Source organism: Acanthochromis polyacanthus, chromosome 3, assembly GCF_021347895.1.
Source record: "Acanthochromis polyacanthus isolate Apoly-LR-REF ecotype Palm Island chromosome 3, KAUST_Apoly_ChrSc, whole genome shotgun sequence".
Lineage (NCBI taxonomy): Eukaryota > Metazoa > Chordata > Actinopteri > Pomacentridae > Acanthochromis > Acanthochromis polyacanthus.
The window spans coordinates 39,551,028-39,579,022 of NC_067115.1; the positions used below are offsets into that span (position 1 = coordinate 39,551,028).

The window sequence follows — 27,995 nt, forward strand, 5'->3', positions numbered from 1 at the left end:
TGTCTTGTGACAATACGAGAGAACTCAATCACTGTAAACTGAATTTACCTAAGGGTACAATAAATATTTTGAATCTTGAATCTTGTCTGTGCACTCATTTCATCAAAACACACAAAAATAGCAAAACACGATAAAATCACGTCAGGAAAAATACTAAAACTATTATTTACAATATTTGGATTTATTTACACACAATATACCTCTAAAACTTTGCTGAACTCCAAGAAACCGCCCCAAAAGTTTGACTGAATCCTCCCCATAGACTGTATATATACAGACTGTATATACAGTCTATGATCCTCTGGCTCTGTCACACAAACTCCGCCTGCAGCTGCCGCTCTCTCTCCCTCCCACCCCCCCACCCACTCACCCACACGGCACTCAGTCATTACCGTGATGCATGTAATATCACCAGAAATCCCAGTTTCACAGCTTTCAGGGGCAGTTTGAATAATAAAAATTGCACGAAGTAGCGAGGAGTTCCGGTAATTTGAAATACGCATACGCCGCGGTGTCACCGGTGATCCTTGTCGTAGTAAAAGGGTGAAGGTGTATTGATCATAAATACGATCTTCTATACATATCTATTGTATAAATATTGGGTTGATAGATGGATAAATGTTACAGCATACATTTTGTCTCTGCTGCCCCCTGCGGTCCAGACCACCGTTTCATACGAGGTTGTTGTTCATGCTGCAATCGTGCACGTTCTCCATTGGTCAACGGCAGCAAAACAGTTGACGTACCAACGGAAGTCAAAACGTCTTCTTGTTCTCGCGTAATGACGCCGTGAGAAGACGGACGGATCTCAAACCTCCGCCAGAAATACAGAGCAGAGACATGAAAATGTTTGTTACAGCTGTGTTACAACTTTGTTTGTTGGGATGCATCAGGAGCTGGGATGACGGTAGGTTTTGTTTGCGTTAACTGTGTTTGTATCTTTTCCATGTGATGGCTGGAGTTTAAGAAATGCTGCCATCAGCCAGGCGACTTTCGTCCACAGCCTTTAAAATATATTAAAATATATTTTAGCTGTCCCAATAAATGTAAAAAACGAAATACCAGTTTTTAAAAACGAGAAGCATTCTCTTTCTACATTTTCTAGTGCCCATTAACATTACGAATCAAAAGTAACAAATTAAAAAAATAATCCGTGTGTGGTTCGAATCAGTGTATAGTTCGTTCATTCGTTTTTCCGTTTCAAAATAAAATCGAAAAAAAAAACAATAAACCACGTTGTTTTTTTTTGTTTTTCGGTTTTTAAAACCTAAATGTAGATATGTATCACTTAACTAATGGAAAAAACCACGGTGTTGGATTTTTGCTCTAGCTTTTTAACCCGAAATACAAAATACGACTGTTGTAGTTTGTTGCAACACCGGAAGTCAGTGAGGAAGAAGTGTTAAGAGCTGGTCTTGATCGTGAACACATCTAGAATGGCTTTAATGGAACACTTCTCCAATTTCATTCTCTTTGAGAGTGACAAAACTCACACAGAAATCATGGAGCTCCACATTGCTCTATATTGTATTATATTACATTGTATTATGTTATATTATATTATATTATATTATATTATAGAGTGCATAATAAGAGTCAGGAGGTTCTGCATGGAGAACAATTTAAGAAGACGCAGTTGTGTCTAATGCTGATTTGGAGCGAGCTGTAATTTGTTCTATTAACCAGATATGATATTTTCAGTGCCATACTTTATTAACTGTAGAATGTTATGTTTCACTTTTGTGTGTTTTATAGACAGGTCTGATGTATGGACGAAAGTTTATGACAGGATGTTATCTATTGGTGCCGGTGTTCCACTTTAACTGGTGATAGTTTTCGTCTCCAGATGTTTCGTAGCAGATTTGGCCATACCAGACCTGGCTGTGTGTGAAATTAAGATACTAGATAAAGAAGAGCTCGCCGAAAAACGTCCGCATCACTGCTGAATAAAGTCTATATCCATGTAAATATCACCTACAGACAGTAAAAGGAAATGTGCTGGCGAAATAAAAAAAAAAAATGTATTATTATGAACGGTGAGAGGAAACGATGGAATCCAGAAATAACATTAGAGACATTTCTTTTAACCATCGATAGGTGATGTTCTAACCTGATCGTCAGTTAAACTGGAACAGCGGTCACCAGAGTTCTTGACATTTTAATACTTAAAAATACTTGCTTGGACCATTAAAACAATTTTGTTCACGCTGAGATCATGAGTTCTCAGAGTGATGCGCCTACTCACTTTAAATAAGACAAACACATCTTGTTTTCACAGTAAGTGGTGCAGAGTTTGAGACAGGGAAGTGAAGTCAAGTCGCCACAAGTTCTCGCTTTGACTTCCAGTTCTGCCAGTAGCTTCCAAATGGGAAAAGGCTTTTTTTGTTTGTTTAAACCTTAAAATTTGTAAAACTGCAGCGTTTTTTTCTTTCTCTGATTTCGTTTTTTTGGATTTCATTTTTAAACGAAAAAACAAAAAAAACAAACCAATTATTTGTTTTTTGTCATTTTCTTTGAAATGGAAAAACGACTTGTTTTTATGGAGTTAGAACAGTCTCACAAATGCACACAGAAGAATTCACAAATGTAAACTGCAATCCACAAATGCACACAGAAGAATTCACACATGTGAACTGGGGTTCACAAATGTAAACTGCAATCCACAAATAAATTAAGAAAGTTCACAAATGTATTTCTGCATTCACAAACTGCTTTTGTGTGTGAATCTTTTTTGAGACTGCTCTGCCGTCAGCTCGATCCACAAATGCATTTTTTTCAACACGGAAGTTACTGTAGCCAATCAGATGTCTCCCTCCTTTCAGCCAATCACAAAAACTCACCCCACGTGGGGGTGGGTGTACTGTTCAGCCAATCATATGAACGCGTCCGCACAGCGTTATACTTCACCGTGTCATTGGGCTGAAGAGTGAAGCTGCCCGTCGGAGAGACCATGGCGTCTGATGGGGACAATAGACCCTTTATTTGTTTACAAACATTGTGACGTTTTTTGTGGCCGGGGCTTATGCTGGAGGCAAAAGCTGAGCGAGAAGTCACATCTGAAAGTGGTTTATACCGGCGGATTCATGAGAATCTAAGCTTTCCATCGGCGTATAATGTTTATATATTCGCGTTTGCAGTCTTCGGACATTCTTTAAATTCCTATGCAAATTAGTAAGTGTACCGCCGGCGGTACACTGAAGTTTAACGGGTTAAAAATGCTCGAGTTTGCGCTGCAAACTCCCAGCGCAAACTATATACTCCCAGTCCCGCTTGACTTCTCGCTCAGCTTTTGCCTCCAGCATAAGCCCTGGCCACAAAAAACGTCACAATGTTTGTAAACAAATAAAGGGTCTATTGTCCCCATCAGACGCCATGGTCTCTCCGACGGGCAGCTTCACTCTTCAGCCCAATGACACGGTGAAGTATAATGCTGTGCGGACGCGTTCATATGATTGGCTGAACAGTACACCCACCCCCACGTGGGGTGAGTTTTTGTGATTGGCTGAAAGGAGGGAGACATCTGATTGGCTACAGAAACTTCCGTGTTGAAAAAAATGCATTTGTGGATCGAGCTGACGGCAGAGCAGTCTCAAAAAAGATTCACACACAAAAGCAGTTTGTGAATGCAGAAATACATTTGTGAACTTTCTTAATTTATTTGTGGATTGCAGTTTACATTTGTGAATCCCAGTTCACATGTGTGAATTCTTCTGTGTGCATTTGTGGATTATGAGACTGTTCTAACTCCATATGTTTTTCCATTTTAAAATAAAATCTGAAAAACCAACACACTGCGTTGTTTTTTTGTTTTTCAGTTTTTAAAACCTGAATGTAGAAATGTATTATTTAGCTAATAGAAAACCACAGTGTTGGATTTTTGCTCTAGCTTTTTGTATCCAAAATACAAAATACGGCTGTTTTAATTTGTTGCAACACTGTAAGTCAGCGAGGAAGAACAGTTTAGACCTGGTCTGGACAGTGAACACATCAAGAGTGTATACACACGTGGACAAAATTGTTGGTACCCCTCAGTTAAAGAAGGAAAAACCCACAATTCTCACTGAAATCACTTGAAACTCACAAAAGTAACAATAAATAAAAATTTATTGAAAATTAAATAATCAAAAACAGCCATTACTTTTGAATTGTTGATTAACATAATTATTTAAAAAAACAAACTAATGAAACAGGCCTGGACAAAAATGATGGTACCTCTATAAAAGATTGAAAACTATTTGACCAGAGTGACATGATTAACTCAGGTGTGTCATTTAATTGACATCACAGGTGTTTCCAAACTCATAATCAGTCAGTCTGCCTATTTAAAGGGAGACAAGTAGTCACCCTGCTGTTTGGTGAAAAGGTGTGTACCACACTGAACATGGACAACAGAAAGCGAAGGAGAGAATTGTCCCAGGACATCCGAAAAAAAATGATAGACAAACATCTTAAAGGTAAAGGCTATAAGACCATCTCTAAACAGCTTGAAGTTCCTGTGACAACAGTGGCTCATATTATTCAGAAGTTCAAGACCCACGGGACAGTAGCCAACCTCCCTGGACGTGGCCGCAAGAGGAAAATTGATGACAAATTGAAGAGACGGATCGTTGGAATTGTATCCAAAGAGCCCAGAGCAACCTCCAAAGAAATTAAAGGTGAACTCCAAGGCCAAGGTACATCAGTGTCAGATCGCACCATTGGTCGTTGTTTGAGCCAAAGTGGACTTCATGGGAGACGACCAAGGAGGACACCACTGCTGAAAAAAACTCATAAAAAAGCCAGACTGGAATTTGCAAAAATGCATGTTGACAAGCCACAAAGCTTCTGGGAGAATGTCCTTTGGACAGATGAGACCAAACTGGAGCTTTTTGGTAAGGCACATCAACTCTATGTTCATAGACTCAAAAACCAAGCATACGAAGAAAAGAACACTGTCCCTACGGTGAAACATGGAGGAGGCTCAGTAATGTTTTGGGGCTGCTTTGCTGCATCTGGCACAGGGTGTCTTGAAAGTGTGCAAGGTACGATGAAATCTGAAGACTATCAAGGCATTCTGGAGAGAAATGTGCTGCCTAGTGTCAGAAAGCTTGGTCTCAGTCGCAGGTCATGGGTCTTCCAACAGGACAACGATCCAAAACACACAGCCAAAAACACCCAAGAATGGCTGAGAGAAAAGCGTTGGACTATTCTAAAGTGGCCTTCTATGAGCCCAGATCTGAATCCCATTGAACATATGTGGAAGGAGCTGAAACATGCCATTTGGAGAAGACACCCATCAAACCTGAGACAACTGGAGCTGTTTGCTCATGAGGAGTGGGCCAAAATACCTGTTGACAGCTGCAGAACGCTCATTGACAAATACAGAAATCGTTTAATTGCAGTGATTGCCTCAAAAGGTTGTGCAACAAAATATTAAGTTATGGGTACCATCATTTTTGTCCAGCCCTATTTCATTAGTTTGTTTTTTAAAATAATTATGTTAATCAACAATTCAAAAGTGATGGCTGATTTTGATTATTTAATTTTCAATAAATTTTTATTTATTGTTACTTTTGTGAGTTTCAAGTGATTTCAGTGAGAATTGTGGGTTTTTCCTTCTTTAACTGAGGGGTACCAACAATTTTGTCCACGTGTGTATACACAGACAGCGAGAAGATCCCTGGTTCGTCCTGGCTTTCCTGGGATCTTTCTGCATGGAGTTTGCATGTTCTCCCTGTGCATGCGTGGGTTTTCTCCAGGCACTCCGGCTTCCTCTCACAGTCCAAAAATATGCTGAGGTTAATTAGTAACCCTAAATTGTCCATAGGTGTGAATGCGAGTGTGATTGTTTGTCTGTATATGTAGCCCTGCGACCTGTCTTGCCTTCGCCCGAGTCAGCTGTGATATGCTTCAGCCCCCGCCGCGACCCTAATGAGGATGAAGCAGTGTATAGAGAATGGATGGATGGATGGATGGACATACATACATTTGTGTGTCTGTGTGTGTATGTGTGTGTGTGTGTTAGTGGTGGGATGTGATAAAAAAATGCATCTAATTAATTACAAGCGTTGCAATTAATTGATTGCTATTAATCACATCTTTGTCAAATAGCAGTATTTGACACAAAGCAAACCTTTTCAATTCAAATACATTTTTGTTGACAACTGAATCAAATACACATGCACATGAACTCAAACAACAAAAATGTTTTTGTTTAATTTATATTTATTTTGTATAGACTAGGACTGTCATAGCTAAAGGTACGTGTCCATAGGATCCATCAATTTCTTGCATCCATTTATTGTCTATGTGAAACGCACCGCGTTGCATAGAATAGAATAGAATCACTTTATTCATCCCCGAAGGGAAATTCAGTTGTCAGGGTTCTTATCTGTTTAATTTTGAATTGAATAGCCTGACTGCTGATGGCAAGAAAGATTTTCTAAATCTTTCTGTCCTGCAGCGTAGGGATACGAGCCATCCACTGATGTTTCATTGTTCATTGAGGCAGATGTGAAGTGGATGATCCAGAATGGCCTTTGTCAGAATGACCTCCATCTTGCTCAGTGCCCGTCTCTCCACCTCATCCTCCAATGTGTTCAATGCGATTCCAACCACAGAGCCAGCTTTTTTAATCAGTTTGTTCAGATGCCTTCATCCTTGTGTTTTATGCTGCCTCCCCAGCAGACTGCAGCATAAAACAGGACACTTGCTACCACAGACTGATAAAACATCTGCAGCATCTTACTGCGGATGTCTCGTGATCGAAGTCTGCTGAGGCAATAAAGTCGGCTCTGGCCCTTTTTGTAGATGAAGTCTACGTTTGTAGACCAGTCCAACTTATTATCAAGGTGGACACCTAAATATTTATATGATGTCACCATCTCGATGTCCACGCCACAAGTGTTCACTGGCTGAAGAGGGGGTTTGGATCTGTGGAAATCTATGATCATTTCCTTTGTCTTTGAGGTGTTGAGTAGCAGGCAGTTTTTGTGACTCCAGTCACTGAAGGCACTTATCAGATCACTGTATTCAGCTTCATCTCCATCTCTGATACATGCCACGATAGCAGTGTCATCAGAGTATTTCTGAATGTGGCAGGACTCAGTGCTGTATTTGAAGTCAGATGTATACAGAGTGAACAGGAATGGAGCCAGGACTGTTCCTTGTGGAGCCCCAGTACTACTCATTAATGTCCCAGAAACACAGTTCCCCAGCCTGACAAACTGCGGCCTTCCTGTCAGGTAATCTGTGATCCATGAAACACAGGAAGGATCCACTCCCATCTCTGTGAGCTTGTCTTTGAGGATGGTGGGTTGGATGGAGTTGAATGCATTTGAAAAATCAAAGAACATAATTCTCACATAAACTTCAAGTTCCTCCAGATGAGACAGGGCATGGTGAAGCATGAAGAGGATGGCATCATCCACTCCAATGTGTTCTTCGTAAGCAAACTGCAGAGAATCTGGTATGTCTTTGACCTCAAGCCTCAGTAGACGTAAAACCAGCCGCTCCAGAGTTTTCATGATGTGTGAGGTTAGGGCAATAGGTCTGTAGTCATTTAGTTCAGCCGGACATTTGATTTTTGGTACCGGTACAATACAGGATGTTTTCTGTTGTTTTTATTTTATTTTTTGTTTTGTTTTTACTGCATGCTGGTTGCGTAGACTTGTCTTTTACTTTATGCAAATTCGGTGCAGAGAGTGCATGTCCAACACACTGTGAAACTTTCATTAAATGTTAGGCCTGTCGCGATAATCATTAAATCAATTAACCGCACAATAAATAAAAACATACTCGATAATTTTGTCGGCCTCGATAAATTAATATGTGCGGGCATCATGTTTGTTTCCTCCTCTGAGCTATCAACCACGCTGGATGACAAGAGAGGGTTCACTCTGTGCATTAGTCTTGACACCTGGATCTATAGTGGAAAAAAACGTAATGAGTGAACCCTCCTGTCACTCACTCAGTGTCTTTGTCTCATTTGGAGGAGGCGAAGCCCCTAACGCTTAGGAGTAAAAGGTAAAAGGAGTAAAAAGTTAGCAAACGTAAATGGCAGAAGAAACGACAGCGCTGGTCTGTAAGCCGAATGCCACAGCCCCAGTGTGGCAATATTTCGGCTTTAAACCGAATTACAAAGGTGAGCCAATAAACACGGACCAGCCGATATGTCGTATTTGTTTGAAAGTAGTGGCGACAAAGAAGGGAAGTACGACAAACATGCAGGCTCATCTCAGGCACAACCACCCACTCCAGTTTTCCCAACTTGGAGTTACAACGGCCACTCGAGGTGCAGCGGAGCCTTCGTCCCGACAGGCAACCATTAATGAGGCTTTTGGTCGGCAAAGTAAATATAAACAGACCAGCGCTAAATGGTGCATGCTCACAGACAGCGTCGTTCACTATATTGCCAAAGAAATGCAACCTTTTAATACAGTAGAAAAGCCAGCATTTCGAGAAATGTTACACACATTTGACAGACAGTACGAATTGCCTGGTAAAACATACATATCACAAAAAGCAATCCCTGGACTCTTTAACCGAGTGAAAGAAGACGTATTGGATGACATCAAAAACATTGCATTTTACTCCACCACCACAGATATGTGGTCCAGCTCAAACATGACCCCCTACATTAGTTTAACTATACACTACATAACTGCTGACTGGACCCTGTCCTCCAAGTGCTTAGAGACCAGGTATGTGCCAGAGAACCACACTGCTGACATCCTGGGAGAAAACCTTAAGTCAGCTTTAGCAGACTGGGGACTGGATGAGGACAAATTAGTCTGCATCACTACAGACAATGGTGCAAACATTGTGGCAGCAATAAGGAATCTTGGCTGGACCTGGCTTAATTGCTTCGGGCACAGCCTCCATCTTGCTGTGTCCCATGGTCTGGGACAAAGACCGGACAGCCCGTGCCATAGGACTCTGTAGAAATTTGGTGAACACATTTAACCTGAGTTGGATTAAGAAGAGAGACCTGAGGAAGGCACAGGCTGACACTAACCTTTCCCGACACAGTCTAATACTGGTGAGTGATATTTAATTCATTGATAGTTGATATATAGCACAGTGTGTGTGCATAAGTGTGTATTTGCGTGAGTGTGTGTGCGCATATGTTAACAGTGGGAATGGAAAAAGACACTATTGAAATAATAACAAACATTATCTTTTCTCCAGGATGTTGCCACACGTTGGGGTACTAAACAGAAGATGGTCGAGAGGGTGCTGGAACAGCTGCCAGCCATAAGACGTGTCCTTGTTGAGGACAGAAAACATGGCCACCTCAACCCAACCTGGCAGGATGTTTCCGTATTGGAGTCCATCAATGCAGCAATGAAGCCACTGGCTGATTTCACCGATGTCCTCTCAGGAGAAAAATATGTCACAGTGTCCTCAGTTAAGCCTGTGCTGGAACTAATTAAAGGTGACCTTCTCTCTCCAAGCCCTGATGACACTGGACTGTCAGCTAATGTTAAACAAAACATATGCAGGGTATTGACTGAAAAATACAGCTCACCAGCAATCCAAGTCCTCCTAAGAAAGGCCACCATCTTGGATCCAAGGTATCGTGGCACCATGGAAGAGGAAGGAGCACTGGATGATGTCAAACATCAGCTTGTACAAGAGCTGCTGGACTTAAAAGAGCCAGAAGGAAGTGGAGAAGGTACCAGTGGTGTGAGCTGCAGCAGATCTGCAGCTGGAGGAAATAAGGATGAACCTCCTGCACCCACAAAGAAGAAGAGGCTGAGTGACCTTCTTCAGAACAGAAGAGCTCAACTCACAGGACAGGTCTGGGCTACGGCTCCAAAAAGAGAGCAGGCTGACGCAGAGCTGACCAAATTCCTCCAGGAAGATGTACTTGATGCATATTCTGATCCTTTAATGTGGTGGTATGACAATCAAAAAAGATATCCATTGATGGCCAAGTTGGCACAAAAGTACCTCTGCATTTGTGCAACAAGCACCAGCTCAGAGAGAATGTTTAGCACAGCTGGCAACATTGTGACACCAGAGAGATCCTGCCTTAAACCAGACAAGGTCAACATGTTGGTGTTCCTTGCTCGGAATCTGCCAAACTAAAGTGGCTATAGATTTGCATTTGGCCTGTGGCTAGTCTGCACCTTTTTGTTTACCTGTTGTTCTTGTTTACCTGTTAAGGAATAACACCCAATGTTAATTATTTATTGAGGTGCAATTTTGTTAACAGAGACTTGATACTCCATTATATTATATTTTTATTTAGTTTTAATTGTGTCTTAAGTGTAGTTTTTATTTATGTTTTTATTTTCTTAACAGAGACAGGGTCTATTCTTTGTTATTGGTTGTAATTGTGAATATTATTTAAATGCAGGTTTTGATAAAAGAGACTGAGGCTATTTTATTTTCATTCTTTTTGGTTTAATTTATTATGTTTGTTCAATTTACATTCCAGTCTTGAGAAATAAAAGTTTATTGTTTTTGACATGGTGTACTTGCATTATTAGGCCATATATTATCATTACCTTAAAGAAAAAAACATCTCAAAATAATACTGACAATAATATCGTTTATCGGCAATAATTTGTAGGACAATTATCGTCACGCAAAATTTGTTATCGTGACAGGCCTATTAAATGTATAAACTATCCATCCATTATTTTTATGCCACTTAATCCTCATTAGGGTCTTGGGGTGACTTTAGCCTATCCCAACTGATGTGGGGTGAAGGCAGGGGACACAATGGACAGGTTGCCAGTCTGAGGCAGGGCGACATACAGACAAACAACCACACTCGCATTCATACCTATCAATTAACCTCAGCATATTTTTGGATTTTTGAAAACCCACGCATGCACAGGGAGAACATGCAAACTGCATGCAGAAAGATTGTTTGAAAACTTTGTGATTTCTTCAATTTTCAAGGACCAGTCAATAAACACGTGCCTCTGCTGGAGCTATTAACACATGTTGTTTTACTGGAAAAAATTTTGTCTGTCTCCTCACCAAATTTATTCATTCTGGGAGTTATACTTTTGGAGAGATTGAACTCTTAAAATGCTTTCCCAGGTAAGATGTTTGTGGGTGGGAAAAAATATGGTCTGAAAATATGAAGTTTTCTAAATTCAGCCAGAATATTTTATAGAACTTATTTCTGGGGTCCAAATAACAGATGCTTAAACTCTGAACAAAATCTAAGACAGTGCAGCAACATATTTTCTGAGTTATGTCAGAATTGACACAGACTGATGCATATTTTTGTGAGGAAAACCAATCTTTTTCTTCTTTCTCCATCATAGATAGTGTGCTGCTGCGAGACATTCAGGCATTGACTCTGTACAAGAATCGCTACACTACAGCGAGGCGTTCCAGCCCAATTCTTCAGCTGAAGTGTATCGGAGGCTCAGCAGGCTGCCAGGTCTTCATCCCACAGGTGGTCCAGTGTCTCAACAAAGGCTGGGATGGGGTGGATGTACAGGTGAGAAGGGAGGTGCGGATGGGCACCAAGGTCTGAGAGATGAGGTGTATTTAGTATAACGTTTGCCAAATGTAGGGCTGCAACTATTGGTTTACTGTAGTGGTGGAGGTGAGTAAAAAAATGTGATTAATTACAGATTTTGTAATTAATTTATTGTGATTATTTACATTTTTGTCAAATAGCGGTATTTGGCACATTAAGCAACGTTTTTTTTAATTTAAATACATTTTGATTGACTACTGAATCAGTGAATACATACGTGAATTTAAACAACAAAATTATTTGTTGTTCATTTATCTGCATTTTTCATCTGTATACTACATTCACTGATTACTGCAAAATTGAAGTCAAATTATAGCAATTACATTCAACCTTTTAAGACTTTTGGTAAACTCAAGCACTTTCGGTGTAGTTGAAAAGTGGTCTATTATGGGATGGTTGCAATGTTTGCCGGTACCAGGACTGTCGTGGTGTGTCTCTGCGGAGGTCATTTGCAGAAAGGGGTTTCATTTATGCTAATGAGATGAGGAATGGAGGTCTGATGCATCACAAAATTTTTGCTAAACCTCTAAACTAGCTGTCGTTAAACTAAAACGAGGACATTTTCAGCAACTTTCTCGATTCATATACTTTCAGAAACACTTTTCGCTGAACAATTTTTGTAATAAAAAGAGAAATTCTGCAACCGAGCCGTCATGTTGGTTCAACACATCTTACCGAACTGAAAGTGTGAAGGGCTGTCATGTGATCACCTAATGGCCCACTAGTGCATATCAACCAAGCGGGTGACATTTATATGTGGCGCGTTTCCATGTGAGAAAAATATGGCGCTGTAGACACATAGCTTTAGCTCTGGTGTCCATGCTCTCAGCAGCTTGTTTTGCATTGAAGTGATACCGTCAGCTTGGAAATCTGCGGTGATTAAAAAAACTCTTTGTTGCACAATTTGCACACAACCATGCTTTTATCCAAGCTGCAATCAGGAAGTTTATTAAAAGAGAACTTTCTGCCCAACAAGTTCAGTGTGATCTCACTGTTCACCAAACATTTTTGTGCGCTGACATCACTCAGTGTGTCCTGTGTATGTTAGACGTGGCTGGCGAACAGTTTAAAACAGCGTTTAGGTGCATTACTGCCACCTACTGGACTTGAGTGTACATCAGTGTTACAGGTGTGCCAGAAATTAAGAAACTGAGAAAGGTGTGATTAATTGTGTTATTTGGTCTGTAATTAATTGATCTTAATTAACGCATTAAAGTCCCAGTCTTAATTTACTGACTTTTTTTTTTTTACAGTGAATCAAGTCATGCAGTTTAGCTCAAATGTATTTATATTGTCCCAAATAATGACATAGTTTACATCAGGGGTGTCCAGACTTTTTTCCTGTGAGCCACATACCCGAAAATATACAAAGGATTGGGCCACTCACTAGAGGTGAAGTATACTGCCTCACTTCTAATGCATTAATGGCAGTAAAATCAATCAAATGTAAGTAAATCATGTTTGAAATTTTAAGATATTTGAAGAAAAAAAAATTCACAGCTCTCCATTAATGGATTTTCATTGTAATTTTTTTTTTTTTACAATGAAATGACCTGCCAGAAAGGTTGCCAAGTCATTCTCTTCGTGATAGCTGAAGGTGATCCCCCTTCATAGTCCTGTATGCAGGGAGAGACAAGAAGAGAAATAAGGAATGTGGATATTTCAAGCTTCTTAAGCAAAAAAAATATTGGGCATCAACTTATGTTTGTTCAAATTCTAAATTTATTAAGCAATCGGGCTTATGAACACATGAAAACTATGTATATTTTGAACTCACCTGTAATGGAAAGTGATGCTGCACTTTGCTTCTGTAGCTGGCAGTCAGGAGTATGTCTCGTGGTTGAGATGTGAAGTACATCATTGAGCTGGCTGTTGGTCCTTCTGGTTCTCAACATACTTTTGTTCAGAGTTCTTTATAGAGAGAATGTCTGCTCGCATATGTATGTTGAGCCGTACAGAAAAGCAACATTTCGCAATGTATTTGTCCATCCATCCATTCTCTATACACCGCTTTATCCTCACTAGGGTCGCAGGGGGTGCTGGAGTCTATCTCAGCTGACTCGGGCGAAGGCAGGGGACACCCTGGACAGGTCGTCAGTCTGTCACAGGGCTACATATACAGACAGACAATCACACTCACATTCACACCTACGGGCAATTTAGAGTAACCAATTAACCTCAGCATATTTTTGGACTGTGGGAGGAAGCTGAAGTACCCGGAGAAAACCCACGCATGCACAGGGAGAATATGCAAACTCCATGCAGAAAGATCCCAGGCCCACCCTGGGATTTGAACCGGGGATCTTCTTGCTGCAAGGCGAAAGTGCCAACCACTACGCCACTGTCCAGCCCATGTATTTGTGACAAATTATTATTTTGAAGTTGAATTTTAGATCACCATTAGACACTGGACTGTTTAACTGTGGCTACTCTTCCTGGAGTACTTTTAAATTTTATACCTTTTCAAGACATATACTGTATAGCCACGGATTTGCTCCATGGTGCTGATTTATTCAGTTTGACTCTCCACTTTGCGCAAGACAACAAAGTTATAAAAGTTATGTATTTTATATTTATGCATTGTTGAATCCGAAGGCCAGTTGTCTCCTAAATTAATTGAATTAATTGTCAGAGAATTACTACACCAGCTCTCCTTCTAATGGGTCAGGTTCCTGCAGCCCAGAGGGATCTTACCCAGGTGGGATTCTGAGGAACGATTAAGCTGGTCAGTGAAGAAATTCACCTAGCTGCTCACTGCCTTCATCCAGACGCCTGTCCTGCTTCCTCTGATAATCAATCTCACTGAGTAGCCACTTTTGAGTGGTTAAATTAATCTACCAGTCACGTCTGTTAACAGCAGCTTTCCTCTTTATGGATTTGGCGCTTGGTAAGTTGCTAAGTTAAAGTTTTGAGGTTAGGACAATATAAAACTCCAGGGATAAGTTTAAGTTTATTTCTTATACATATCTATATTTTTTGTTTCCTTCTGTATAGCGATTTCTTATCTTAAGTTTTGTTACTTAAACTGTGACTCTGAGAGCCCCTGCACAAGAGTTCCAATGTGTCTGGACTGTTGGTTTTATGCACAAATGGCTAATAAAGATTAAAGACCTTGAGACCTTGAAAAAAGGTCACCCAAGGTCCCAAAGACTTGGGTAACCTTTCAGAACCTTTTTAGTTGTAATGCACACATTAACCTGACTTTTTACAACCAGAGATGTGATTAATCATTGTGATAAAGATAAATTGAATTTCCAATCTGTTAACCCTTTGCGCTTCAGTGCGCTTCAGTGTCCCGCCGGCGGTACACTTACTAATTTGCATAGGAATTTCAAGAATGTCCGACGGCTGCAAACGCGATTATACAAACACTATACGCCGATGGAAAGCTTAGATTCCCATGAATCCGCCGGTATATACCACTTTCAGATGCGATTACCACAGCGGGTGAGAAAAACACATTTGTCCGACAAAAACGAATATCCATCCATCCGTTCTCTATACACGGCTTCAACGCACACAGCGCGACTCACATTTCCGGGTTCATTATTACACACAGAAAAAAAGATTCCACAAAAAACGGCCATAATCCAACCTTTTACATCCAGACAACACAAGCCAGTAAACTATTTTGTCCAAAATATGTCCTGAAGTCGGTATAAAATCCCCGAATCGGTCGTTTTCAAGGAAATGCACCTCGCGATGCGTGTCCAATATTCCCTGTATTTTTCGTCATTTTTTTAATTTAAAAATAGAATATTAGCGATTTTTTTTTTTGGACTGAAAATGGCTGGAATTGACTGCAGCTTAAAGGGTTAACTTTAATTGCTGGATAAATGTTTATTATAATATTTCAGTAGGGGCGTAGCAATAGTGCATCAATCATCAAACAATCAATCAAACATTAATATTATTTCAATTACATAAACATGACCTATAAATGAAGCTATGCTCTTATATAAGTAGAGTAATAATCACTCAGATTAAGTAATTTGGAGGGGGAGAGCAGTCGATGTGGCCACCGCCGTCTGCTCGCCTGAAGACCATCAAGCCTCTGGGGCCCACCGTTCCCAGGGGGAAGTGGAGAGAGTCCAGTCCAGATTTTGATCTGCTTGTATCCTTTGTTGTCTGGATTGCAACGAATAACTACCTTGCAACAACTTCCACCAAATTTTTTTCAACAGGTGCATTTTACAGTGGCGTAGTGGTTGGCACTTTCGCCTTGCAGCAAGAAGATCCCCGGTTCAAATCCCGGGGTGGGCCTGGGATCTTTCTGCATGGAGTTTGCATGTTCTCCCTGTGCATGCGTGGGTTTTCTCCTGGTACTCCGGCTTCCTCCCACAGTCCAAAAATATGCTGAGGTTAATTGGTTACTCTAAATTGCCCGTAGGTGTGAATGTGAGTGTGATTGTCTGTCTGTATATGTAGCCCTGTGACAGACTGGCGACCTGTCCAGGGTGTCCCCTGCCTTCGCCCGAGTCAGCTGGGATAGGCTCCAGCACCCCCTGCAACCCTAGTGAGGATAAAGCAGTGTATAGAGAATGGATGGATGGAGGTGCATTTTATAACATTACTGCTCCCTTCAGAATTTGAATATGCGATGACAGCACACTCGATTTGCATACGCAATGACAGCATACTTAATTTGCATACGCAATTGCAGCATACGTTTCCCCCTCCCAACTCGAGCACTTCTCCCCCTCACTGATCACTTGGGCTCTCCATGTTCTGAGGAACCAAAACAACTTGTTTCTGAACTGTTTGGGCCCTTCCACTCAGTCTCAATTTTCTATTAATGTATTTGTTCCATCTGCAACCCAGAGCAGGTGTCACGATTTCAGGAATCTGGAGGCAGGTGTAATTTTGGCAATCAGTTTCAGCTGTCCGGGTCTCCTGATGAAGCTAATCACCTGAGTGGTAGCAGCTGTGAGGCCACACCCACTAACTGGACTGGACAGGAAAGCTAACTGGACTGGAAAACTGGCTGGACTGGACTGGAAAACTGACTGGACTGAACTGGAAAACTGGCTGGACCTGAAAACTGGCTGGACTGGACTGGAGAATTGGCTATGTGGGAGTGAAGGGGAACTGGATTGACGGGACTGGACTGGATTAGCCGGAGGGGTCGTTCTGGAGGACGGCCCGAAGGCTGGACCGGCCGAGGATGGAAAGGCCAGAGGGTCCGTTCTGGGGGACGGCCTGAAGGCCGGACTGGCCGGGGACGGACAGGACGGAGGGTCCGCTCAGGGGGACGGTCTGAAGGCCGGACAGGTCGGGGATGGACAGGACGGAGGGTCCGCTGCAGAGGGTGGCCCGGAGGCTGGGCAGGCCGGAGGGTCCATTCAGGGGGACGGCCCGAAGGCCGGACTGGCCGGGGATAGATGGGCCAGAGCCAGACAGACCGGGGCTTGACAGACTGGGGCAGGACTGGTGGGAGGAGTAGCTCCGGAGGACGACACAGGGACTGGACAGACTGGGGGGTCTGCTGCGGAGGACGGCCTGGGGTCTGGACGGACAGGAGGGATCGCTCTGGAGGATGGCCCGGGGGCTGGACGGACAGGAGGGACTGCTCCGAAGGACTGCCCGGGGGCTGGACGGACAGGAGGGACCGCTCCGGAGGACGGTCCAGAGGCCGGACAGACAGGAGGAACCGCTCCGGAGGGTGGCCCATGAATCGGACAGGCGGGAGGGACCGCTCCGGCAGACGGCCCGGGAACTGGACAGATAGGAGGGGCCGCCCCGGAGGGCGATCCAGGGGCCGGACAGACAGGAGGGACCGCTCTGAAGGGTGGCCCAGGGGCCGAACAGAAGGTTGATGGCCAAGCCGACGAAGGTCCACAGGTGGCCGGACTGGGAACCGTCGGAGGCGGAACCTCTCTGGGGGCCGAGCCGGTTTCAGTGGGTCCACCGGGGACAGGCCTCGAGCCAGTGGATCCTCAGGGGACAGGCTTCGAGCCGGTGGATCCTCAGGGGACAGGGCTGGAGCCGGTGGGTCCTCAGGGGACAGGGCTGGAGCCGGTGGGTCCTCAGGGGACAGGGCTGGAGCCGGTGGGTCCTCAGGGACTGGGCTGGAGCCGGTGGGTCCTCAGGGGACTGGGCTGGCTGTCATATGCGAAGCTGGGGGCAGGCAAACCAAGGGTTCGGTCCAACAAAAAAATCACACAGTTCACGGGAGGAGATGGAAAAAGGTGGGGACTGAGTCCCTCTCCTCTGGGGTCCACTCTGCCTCTTGGAAGATGACTTAATTGCTAGTCAGGTTCCCCAGAAGGGAGAGGAAGTGTCAAAACTTGACATGCTGACTGAGAAATCGGGAAGCGCGGTGAGGAGTTGTGCAGAAGGGTTCCAAAGGCAGGGTTGACGAAGGCTGTGGGGGAAGAGGTTTGGTCCAAACCCTGGTATTGGGCTTTCCGGGTCCTGTTGTTGGCCAGATCGTTCTGTCACGATTTCAGGAATCTGGACCCGAGCAGAGAGCCACACGACCAGAGCTGGGTGAATAAAACAGTTTTTATTGTGGTAGGAATGATTTATGGAGATGGGTGAGTTCCAGAGCTGGCGGCAGATGAAGGAGGGAAGCTGGTGGGGAAACAGACGCAGGGAAAGTGGAGCCGGGAGTCCAGGGGAGAAAGAAGTCGGCTGAATGGGTTACGGGGGTGTCCCAAGGTGACAGAGCAGGTGAGAACCCGGACAGCAGGAGTTAGGTAGTCAAGTTCGACGATCTGGCAGGGTGTTGATGGTTCAGCCGGTCTTTATTGAGGCAGGTGTAATTTTGGCAATCAGTTTCAGCTGTCTGGGTCTCCTGATGAAGCTAATCACCTGAGTGGTAGCAGCTGTGAGGCCACACCCACTCAGGTGAAGCGCTGAGGAGGGAGAGCAGAGAGAGAGGGAGAGGAGAACACGAGAGGGAGAGAAAAAGGAGGGAGACACAGAGGAGAGAAAAAGAGGGAGAAAAACAGAAGGGAGACAGATGGAATATTTGGGATGTCAGGTACGAATAGGGTGAGGAGAGGATCCTGACAGCAGGCTGCCGGCCGGGAAATAGGAGAAGCTGATGTCAGTGTCTAATTATCACTGACATCCCATTGCATCCATTTACACAATGGGCACAGACTTATTAAAAATCACCTGTCTATTCAGAGCCTATTGACCCTTACAGTGAATATTTGATTTAAGTTCACTTTAGCTCTTTACTTCTCGCCTCATTACCAAGTTAATAACCTCTTGGTTTTACAGGCTGATCAGACTCTTCTGTAAACATCTCAGTATTACAGTAATCAAAAACCTTAAAAACATTTTTATTTTCATAGTAATAAAAACCTTTGAAACATCAATTTCCTCTGCTAACCAAAACCCCCACTTTTCACAGTGAATTGCTGCTCTTACTTGGTTATTTCTTCAACAAAGATTATAAAGACAGGTATTCGAAAATAATGAAAACATCACCTTTTACAGTGAAACACTCATCTGAGTTTTACACTGTTTCAAATAAAGATTATACATAAAAGACAAGTTCTCAAAAATCATCAACTCATCACCTTTTACAGTAAGTTACTCTTTTGATTTCTACACTGTTTCAAATAAAGATTATATAAAAGTGAGTATTTTGGTTAGTTTAATCTCACTCATTGGGTTATGACATAATTTGATTATAAATTTCAGGTTATAATATAACATTGTGTTCCCTTATTCAGCTGTTATGCTTGCCAGAGCCCCCCCTCTTGTGGCAGATTCTGGGATCTCATATCTCCATGCTTCACAATAGAGTATTGTATTTAATTTGTCTCTATATAGAAATGTTATAAACAACTACTGATATCTTTAAATGAGAGGTTGAGAAAATTACAGTTCAAATTCTTCTACTTATTATGGTTATTGTATTTACAATGCAAATAGTTAAAAATTATGTGAAAATGCATGTACATAATTTTAGTGAAATAACATAACCTATGCCTCATTGCCTTTAGAAACACAGGAAACACACTGCAACTCACTGTCAGTAAAATAATACAACTCTCTGATGCACTTTGCCCATGACAAAAGAAACATACAGAAACAAAAAGAAGCCTGGCATACTTTATCCTCTCAGAAGGTGTGTGGTTAACTAGCGGCTATAACTTATGAGAGGTGTGTGCAGAGTCAGACGCACAGACAGGATGTTCACTTCACTTCGTCAGTCATCTTACAACAACACACCATGCACAAATGAATGCTGCTGCAAAACGTCCTCACTGGACCATCAGTTGTTGAACTCCTCCCTTGGGTCTCCGGTTTCTAGACTAAGTACTAGCGCTGAGCTACAGGACACATCTGGACACCTCAGAGCAGTGAAGGACGTCTACGTAGATCATGTGACCGACCAAGGGTAGATCTGAATTATTATGATTTTTGTTTTATTTATTATTTTGGGCCTCAAAGACTTTTACACACACACACACACACACGTTTGTTTTTCTATACCGGTGGGGACTTACCATTGACTCCCATTCATATCTAACTCCTAACCCTTACCCTAACCTTAACCATCACCAAATCAATGCCTAACCCTAAACAAATGTTTTTGCACTTTTACATTTTTTATTAACAACAATATGGCCAAGAAAACGGTGTTGCCACCCGTGGGGACCTCATTTTAGGTCCCCACCGTAAGACAAGTCCCCACCTTTATAGCAAATAGTCAGGTCAAAGTCCCCACCGGTATAGCAGAAACAAGTACACACCACACACACACACACACTTACAAATAAAAAACAAAATAAAATAAAATTTTAAAAACAGATTTGACAAAAGGGTACTTTGGGCATCAAGGGGCAAAAGGGCAAGTGCTTCAGCCCACTCTGCCTACTTTATCCAACTCTATAGTATGAACGTCTTCCAATTTATGACACAGAAGATGACGAAAATGTATAGATGCTAGGTTTTTAATTTTTAGAAGTCACAACTGTTTTAAAATTTGACATATTGAATAATAATTTTCATACAAGTAATGCTTCATCTCAGCCTTCTTCTCACACTAGCCACTTTAAATGTTTGGGACACACGCAAAGAGGACTCATTACAGCAGCCATAGCAGCCTCTCAATGCTGCTAATAAAGCCTTTTCTTTATCTTGTCCCAGTGTCAGAGTTGTGACTTACTGTATTGTAAGTTAGAATTTTAAAAATACTTAAATGTGATTAAAAAACTAAGTTCTTCACTTTAGACATAGAGTTGCACATCAGAGGAAAAACTGTGAGTGTATGTGTAATAATAGCATGAGGAACCTTCATACTTGATATATTTGGATAAGTTCCTGAGTGATGCATGCACAGGTTTTAATTTTGCTTCCTTCCCATCACAGTGGGAGTGCAAGACTGATATGGACAACATGTACCGGTTTGGTCACACTGAGGTGAGCTGTGAGGGCTACAGTCATCCTGCTGATGCCTACATACTTAAAGGCTCGTGTGGACTCGAGTACACCCTGGAACTGACCAATGAGGCTAAGAGGAGGGCTCAAGGCAGCTGGGGTTCCAACTGTGAATTCAAAGGATTTAGAGGTAGGAGGATGGAAATGATAATAAGAACTGATAATGGATGAAATGTGTTTTTTTTTTAAATCTTCACACAGGGCCTAGATATTTGTGGAATTGCTGTGAAAGTGAAACCTAAGCAGCAGTCTGCAGGGTTAAAAATGTAGCCAATGCAGAAGTGCCAAAAAGCAGAGTTCTACTTATAGCTGGCTCCAAAAGTGAGTCAATCACCATAGAGCCCCATGTTAAAACAGACAACTTTACAGGAGAAATAAAAGTGTTTACAGCAAGAAAGGACTTTTGTCACTGTAGCTAATATGTCTGTTCATGATTTGGGATGGATATGATTCAAATGCTTAAATTGTGCCAAGGATTGAAGTGCAGAGGTGCAGAAATAAGGGTGGGGCGACTTACAGTTTTTTTCAATTGCTAACAAACATTGGTCCAAACTGAAGTCACATGTTCAAAACTCTTAACACAGCCTGCATTTCCATCATGCATCTCAGCTAAACAGATAATCTCATCCCCAAAACTGTTTCTCACCAACAAAACACTTCATGTTTCAAAATAAGCTCATTCAACCACAACACCAGCAAATAATCTCACTTTGGAAACAAACACTGTCACGCTGAGCACACTAAACTACAAAATACCAAAAACAGAGAGCATTACATGAAATAAAGTTTAATCTTTAAAGTTTGAATGATTTCTTTTTATGTAGATAAATCAGATAAATCTTATTATAAAATAAGATCTTTGCACTTTGAGTGTTCTAAATCACTGTAATATATTGCAACGAGAACGAATCCGGAATGCAGAAACTTACTTCAACAACATTTACATATTGTCTCTGCGTTTGCATAGGGACTTTGAGACCTTGCAAAAAATAGAAAGTCTACTGTCAACAAAAAAATGCAGAATCTCAGAATTCAGGGAGCTGAATAGAAATCAAGAGATAAAATTCAAAAACCAACAACACATGCATACTGTAACATTCACACCCTGTCGTCTGCATTTGGACTCATGTTTCCTTCCACATCATATCTGATGTCTTTTCTCGCGATGCACTGTAGGTAGAACCTTTCTGAGTGTCTCTTTTTATATGGTTTCCGATGAGGCCAAACACAGATCGCCTGAATCGGTTTTCAGCTGACAGCTACACTCAGCTGTGTTTGGAATTACATATTTTTTTAGATTTATTTTTATTGTCAATACTTTGATGTGATTTTCCTTAGATTTCAGTGTGGCTGCAGCAGAAATTCCCCATGTCCCCCCCCCCCCCCCATCATTCTGTTTTGATTGTGGTTTTAACAGTTTTGAACAAAGTGTGTTAGCATTTGAAAAATGTGCTGTAAAAGTCTAGTGTTTTGCAGGTGGTGAACGAGTAACTGAAAAAAAGAGTTCATGAATTTTGGTGACTGTGGTCACTGAAGGCATTTTGTGTGAAAGCAATGGAAAGTGATTCACAGTTCGGTCCATGTGGAGTTCTGTTTTGCAGACTGTGTTAAGAGTTTTGAACATGTGACTTCAGTTTCGACCAACGTGTCTTAGCAATCGAAAAAAACTGTAAGTGGCATAGTGGGTGCTGTCATGGGGCAGTCTATAACCCAGAGGTGTTTGCATGGACTGCCTCAGCTCCACTTATGCTGAACTGCCTTGGCTATTTTGGGATTAGCCTGGAATTAAGAGCAGTTAGGCACTGCCAATTAAACAATGGCTGGAGTTGCAAGACTGAACCACCTGTTTAGGAAACCAATGGGTTACGTCAGTCAAAGTTTTTCTCATTACTATATACAGTCTGGTGCTATCAGAAAGTCAAGACCCTGTCAAGAGTCAATGCTACATGTGTCATAAAAGTTCTTTCTGCTGCGCTGATGTAAGTCAGTACAAAACTCTGCTCACCTGTCAGGACCTGTTGTGTAACATCATAAGTTGCACAAAGTCTCTTATTTTCCTTTACTACATTTGGAGGTGAGATCACTGAGGTAAAGACAGCCACTTTTTAATGTTTTTGGCATGTATGTCCTGTAAATGAATGTATTTGTACTCCTTGCTTCAGCAGCTTTTCCGTTTGTAAAATAAATTAACAGATACTATTCATTAAGCTGGCTGTAACATCATACAGTATGATACAAAGGATGATAGTAGCAGCAATTCCTCCACAATTTCCTGCTGAAATTCTTTTTCTCTTCATCTGACTCAGGTCTTGGTGGATTTGCCTCCTGTATCTTTAATGGCTTTTCTGGAAATGGGCATCGGCATCAGAGCTCAAACCACCCAGGCAGTGAGGACTCTGCAGACCTCCTTATTGTTGCAGTGCTTCTGCTCTTAGCCTTTGGCATCTACAAACTGTTCCTCAGTGACAACACGGTCAGGTCGGTGCAAGATGGGGAACAGGCAGGGTATACCAGAGAGGGTCATCATGGCTCCATGGCAGGACCACCCCCCCCAGGTTTCAAACCTGACTTCACAGGTAGCTGATGCAGAATGGAGCCATTTGAATAAGGTAGTGTCTACAGATACGGACCCGTACCCGTAGCCTGTGGCCTACGGATATGGCACTTTCCATTTGCCAGACAGATACGGACCCGTACGCGAGTCTCGCGAGTTAAGAAGCTGCTAACCACTGCAAACTGTTGAAAGGTAAGCAAAGATTAGGGTTAGTGTTAGGGTTAGGTTTAGGGTCCGTACCTGTAGTACCGATGCTACGGGTCTGTTCCTCTAGCATCTACCGGGAGTCACGTGACCATATCTCGCGTATCTGATTGGCAAATGGAAAGTGCCGTATCCGTAGGCCACAGGCTACGGGTACGGGTCCGTACCTCTAGCAACTACCTTTGAATAAAGTAATGACAAGCATTCTGGTCTGCATGTTCTTCCTTCAAATCTCAGAGAAATACATATTTTTATATGGTAGGACTTTCACGACTGTCATCTTTTCTTTCATCCGTCTACTGTAGTACAGTTGTAGTACAAAATAAGTTATCAACTCCCTCACCCAAATCTCAAATCTTGGGTCTATTCTTGTTTTGTGTTCAGACTATCCTGGTGCCCACCCAGGCTACAGTTTCCACAGTAGTCACAAACAACAGTACCCAGGAAGCCAGGCTGCTTCCAGCACAGGTGGGGGCTTCTGGACTGGTCTTGGAACGGGAGGGGTGCTAGGATATCTTTTTGGTCACCAGAGGTTAGTGAAGCAGTGGAGAGAGAAAGAAGAGTGGAAAATACAGAATACAGACGCAACTCTAACATATTCCACTTGTGTTTTACTCCGATTCTTCAAGTGACTTCCACTGTGTTTATTTTGCAGAAGCCAGACCTACAACTATAAGTACTACAGTGACACTGGCAGCAGTCGTCCTCTTGCAAGGGACCCATCCTCCTCTGGGACACGCATCACCTCAGGTAGCAAGACTGTCAGCTAACAGACAAGACTGTCAGTTTGCACATATCATCAACCTTTTCTACAACCACTGATATAATATTAGATAGCTGTGCTGACTAGATATTGATAAAAGGATTGAAATTGATGTTTATTATTATTTAGTTGACATTTTGCCCTTTATTACTTTGTCTGAAGGAAACCTATGTTGACTAGGATGTGATGATTATGACTATGACTTTTACAGTTGGACAATATAACAGCATACTCTCTGAGACCATAGACATTTGTTGACTGAACTGGATTTTGCTTTAATATTAAAGTACATACAATTAAGGATGTTTATATCGCCCTTTCCAAATGAGCAGTATTATTAAAGGCTCCCATGTAGTCCCTGCTGTTGTACAAAGCTGTTTCAGAGGCATTTACACATTTACAACAACTTTTAGCTGAAAACTACTGAAAAATAGTGGTCATTTTTTAAGCATTACCTCTTGCTAACTGGTGTTAAAGAATAATGCTGCGGTTAGTTAGCCCTAACACTTCTGTTTGTTTGGTTGTCAGGTTTTGGGGGAACCAAGAGAAGATAGAGGCTGTGGAAGAGGATGCTTCCTCTACAATGGATGGGGTGGGGATGGGGTGGGGGTGGGGGTTGGGGGGTGAAGCCTATCTCAGCTGACTCGGGCGAAGGCAGGGGACACCCAGGACAGGTCGCCAGTCTGTAGCAGAGGCACAACCCTGGTCCATCCATTTTAAGATTCTTCAGTTTAGTTATGTAGGTGACCACTGATGGTAAGAACGACGTGCATATTCACTTTACAGTAATATGGATCACAATGCACAACTTAAAAAGACAATGATAAAGCCAAACCTTATTCATTCAGAGTGGTGATTTTTGTACATTTGTTACAGTTGATACATGTAAGAGATAGGCCATTAATCCAAGAAAGAGATCCAATTGCATTCAGTTCTCTTATGTCTCCAGTATGAGATTGAACTTTAACGGTGTTTGCTGCTCTACTAAGGCAGCAAGAGTTACATATGTCCTCTAAAGAAGGTAGGCAACCGCCGATGATCCTCTGGGCGATGTTGACGATCCTTTGAAGGGCTCTAATGTCTGCTGCTGGTGAACCACACAATGATACTTCCACCTGGGAGAAAACAGCAACAAGCCGTAGTCCATTATCGACTGAGTGGCACTTCTAGAAAGTTTTATAGGGGCAGCCAGATTGGGCCATAGAAAATATTGGGGTCATTAATCAAGAACAAAAGCCATTATTGAATTTCAGGAATTCTACTTTGCTCCTGTTGTCTAGTGGCTAGTTACAAAACAAAACAAAACCGTATATTGTGGTATCATATTATACAGTTAATGTTCTTGTAACTGATGTAGATGGAGTAATACTGGTTCAGTTAATATTTTGGTTATTTGGATGACATTGATTTAAAATTGCCTACGAAAATGCTGCAGTGTGTTTGACTTCACCCATATGGGAACATTTCCACAGTTTGTTGAAGTTTTCTTAAACAATGAAAATTCTGTCCATATATGATGATAACTGGGTGTCCAGGGTGTCCCCCGCCTGCGCCCCGAGTCAGCTGGGATAGGCTCCAGCCCCCCTGTGACTCTAATGAGGATTAAGCGGTGTATAGAGAATGGGTGGATGGATTATGGTAACTGATCTTACTACAGCCACTTAGGGTGCTGTTTTCATTGTTACTAAGCTACCCGTTGCCATAGTTTCATAGGTACTGTAATGATTACAGACAGCACATTCTATATGAACCCACTTGCACTGTAATGTTCTTGCTGTGAAATGGAGAAACTTTCCAAGGAAATTGATATGACAGAAAAATATTTAGACTTTAATAAACAGATTTGAATTTCACAGTAAAACAGTATCTGGATGTTCCTTGTATGATTTCTGACAGATAAATCCTGATAAGGCCGCAGCCATGGATTGGTAGTAGGATCGCTATCATTTGATCGTCAGCAAGAAGCTGACGTAGCGTTCATTTGTTGTCATAGTTACAGTGATGGCATGCCACTATATCACAATGATACAGGAATCCTTAACAAATCCGTGGATCCAGGCTATAAGTCGCATCACTGCCAAGATCTAATCGCTTGGTCCTTGTGTCATTTCTGACCTTCCCTGAAAATTTTATACAAATCCATTGGTCTATTTGTGAGTAATGTTGCTAACAGACAGACAGACAAACAAATGTACCCCAATCGTCCCACAACTTTGGTGCATTCCTTGGCAGAGTAGAAATGATGATGGATTTTTTTTAAAAGAGTCCTAAATAAATAAATTACTTGTTGATAAATATTTACTTACTTTTTCTTCTTTCAGCATCAAGCCTGTCCCTCTTTTAAAAGAAGTTCTCCAGATACTTATATTTTTAATTAATTTTGGCAGATTGGCAGCTTCATTTAACATTAAGTGTGGTAAACAAGCCCAGGCAGAAGCGACAGGAAGGCAATTTAGTTATTTTTCAAAATAAAACACCCTGCAGCCTTCACCAGAAATAAAATCTATAATTAAATCATCTTCATTCTCTCTGTGCGGCCAGATACCAGTCCGCGTCCCGCTGGTTGGGGACCACTCCTGGACACCTCTAGCCAAAACACAGCGTTCTGGAAATGGCAAATGAAAAAGCTGCACACTATTATCAATGAACATGAACTGGCAAACAATAGAAGGGGATCTTAAACATTTTGACTGACTTGCCTGAAAATGAAAATGGTTCTTTGGCCTTCAGGAGACTCAGTTGGAAAATTTGACTGGGTTTTCCAAAACTACACACACACAAATTGAACAAATAATTTTTGAAACCTAAATAGCACAATTTAATTCAATTTTATTTGATTTATATAATGCTAATTACAGTTCAAATTATCTCAAGATGCTTTACAGAACCCATAACCCCAGAGCAAGCCCTAAGATGACAGTGGCAAGAAAAAAACCCTTTCGCGGGAAGAAACTTTGAGCAGAACCCGACTTTTATATGGGGGGACCCATCTGCCGCTGGCAGGCAGGTTGGGAGCATAGACCAGTCCTTCCAGGATTTCGCGGGCGTTTTTGACGATTGTTGCGGCCGAAAATGCCTGAATTCTCGGCAGCTTTTCTAAAAAATTGCAATAAAAGTTGCGATGTTTTAATCTTATTTGTTGTGATGAAACTGCGGGAGACAGTGACAACTGCTAAAAAGCTGCATTTTTCCTGCTTGTAGAACATGTTTCAACGCTCTAATTGACAATATTTATTCCAAAATTAATTATTTTGCATTCCAACCCATTTCCACAAGCTGGCTGTTATGTATTGATATTAAAATAATAATTCACCTAAACAAATAATTAAAAAATATTTACAGTGTAATAGCACTATTTTATGTTACACCTAAAAATGGTATTACCTGTGCTTAGCCAGCGGAGTAATATGTGACATTGTAATGTGGCAGTCGTTCAGTAAAGAAGCTGTTGAACTTTATCGCGAGTCTGTGCTTCTTTATAAAGGTTATGTTAAGGGAATAAACATAACAAAAAAAAAAACTGGCGACAAGATTCAAGATGAACCCGACAGATGCACTGGGTGACTAAAGAGACTTTTGGGGAC

At 41.9% G+C, this 27,995-nt stretch overlaps 2 protein-coding genes across 2 annotated transcripts in view; both read left to right on the forward strand.

The window, feature by feature from the left end:
- Nucleotides 1-27,995, forward strand: part of LOC127533172 (uncharacterized) — a 173,980-nt gene that overhangs the window by 86,333 nt on the left and 59,652 nt on the right. The gene's annotated exons all lie outside the window — the stretch shown is intronic.
- Nucleotides 532-27,869, forward strand: saraf (store-operated calcium entry-associated regulatory factor). Its single transcript, XM_051945688.1, has 7 exons — nt 532-907; nt 11,268-11,446; nt 20,822-21,020; nt 23,197-23,466; nt 24,033-24,180; nt 24,304-24,398; nt 24,940-27,869. Exons 1-7 carry the CDS (start codon nt 841-843, stop codon nt 24,963-24,965), a joined length of 984 nt encoding a protein of 327 aa, XP_051801648.1. The 5' UTR covers nt 532-840; the 3' UTR covers nt 24,966-27,869.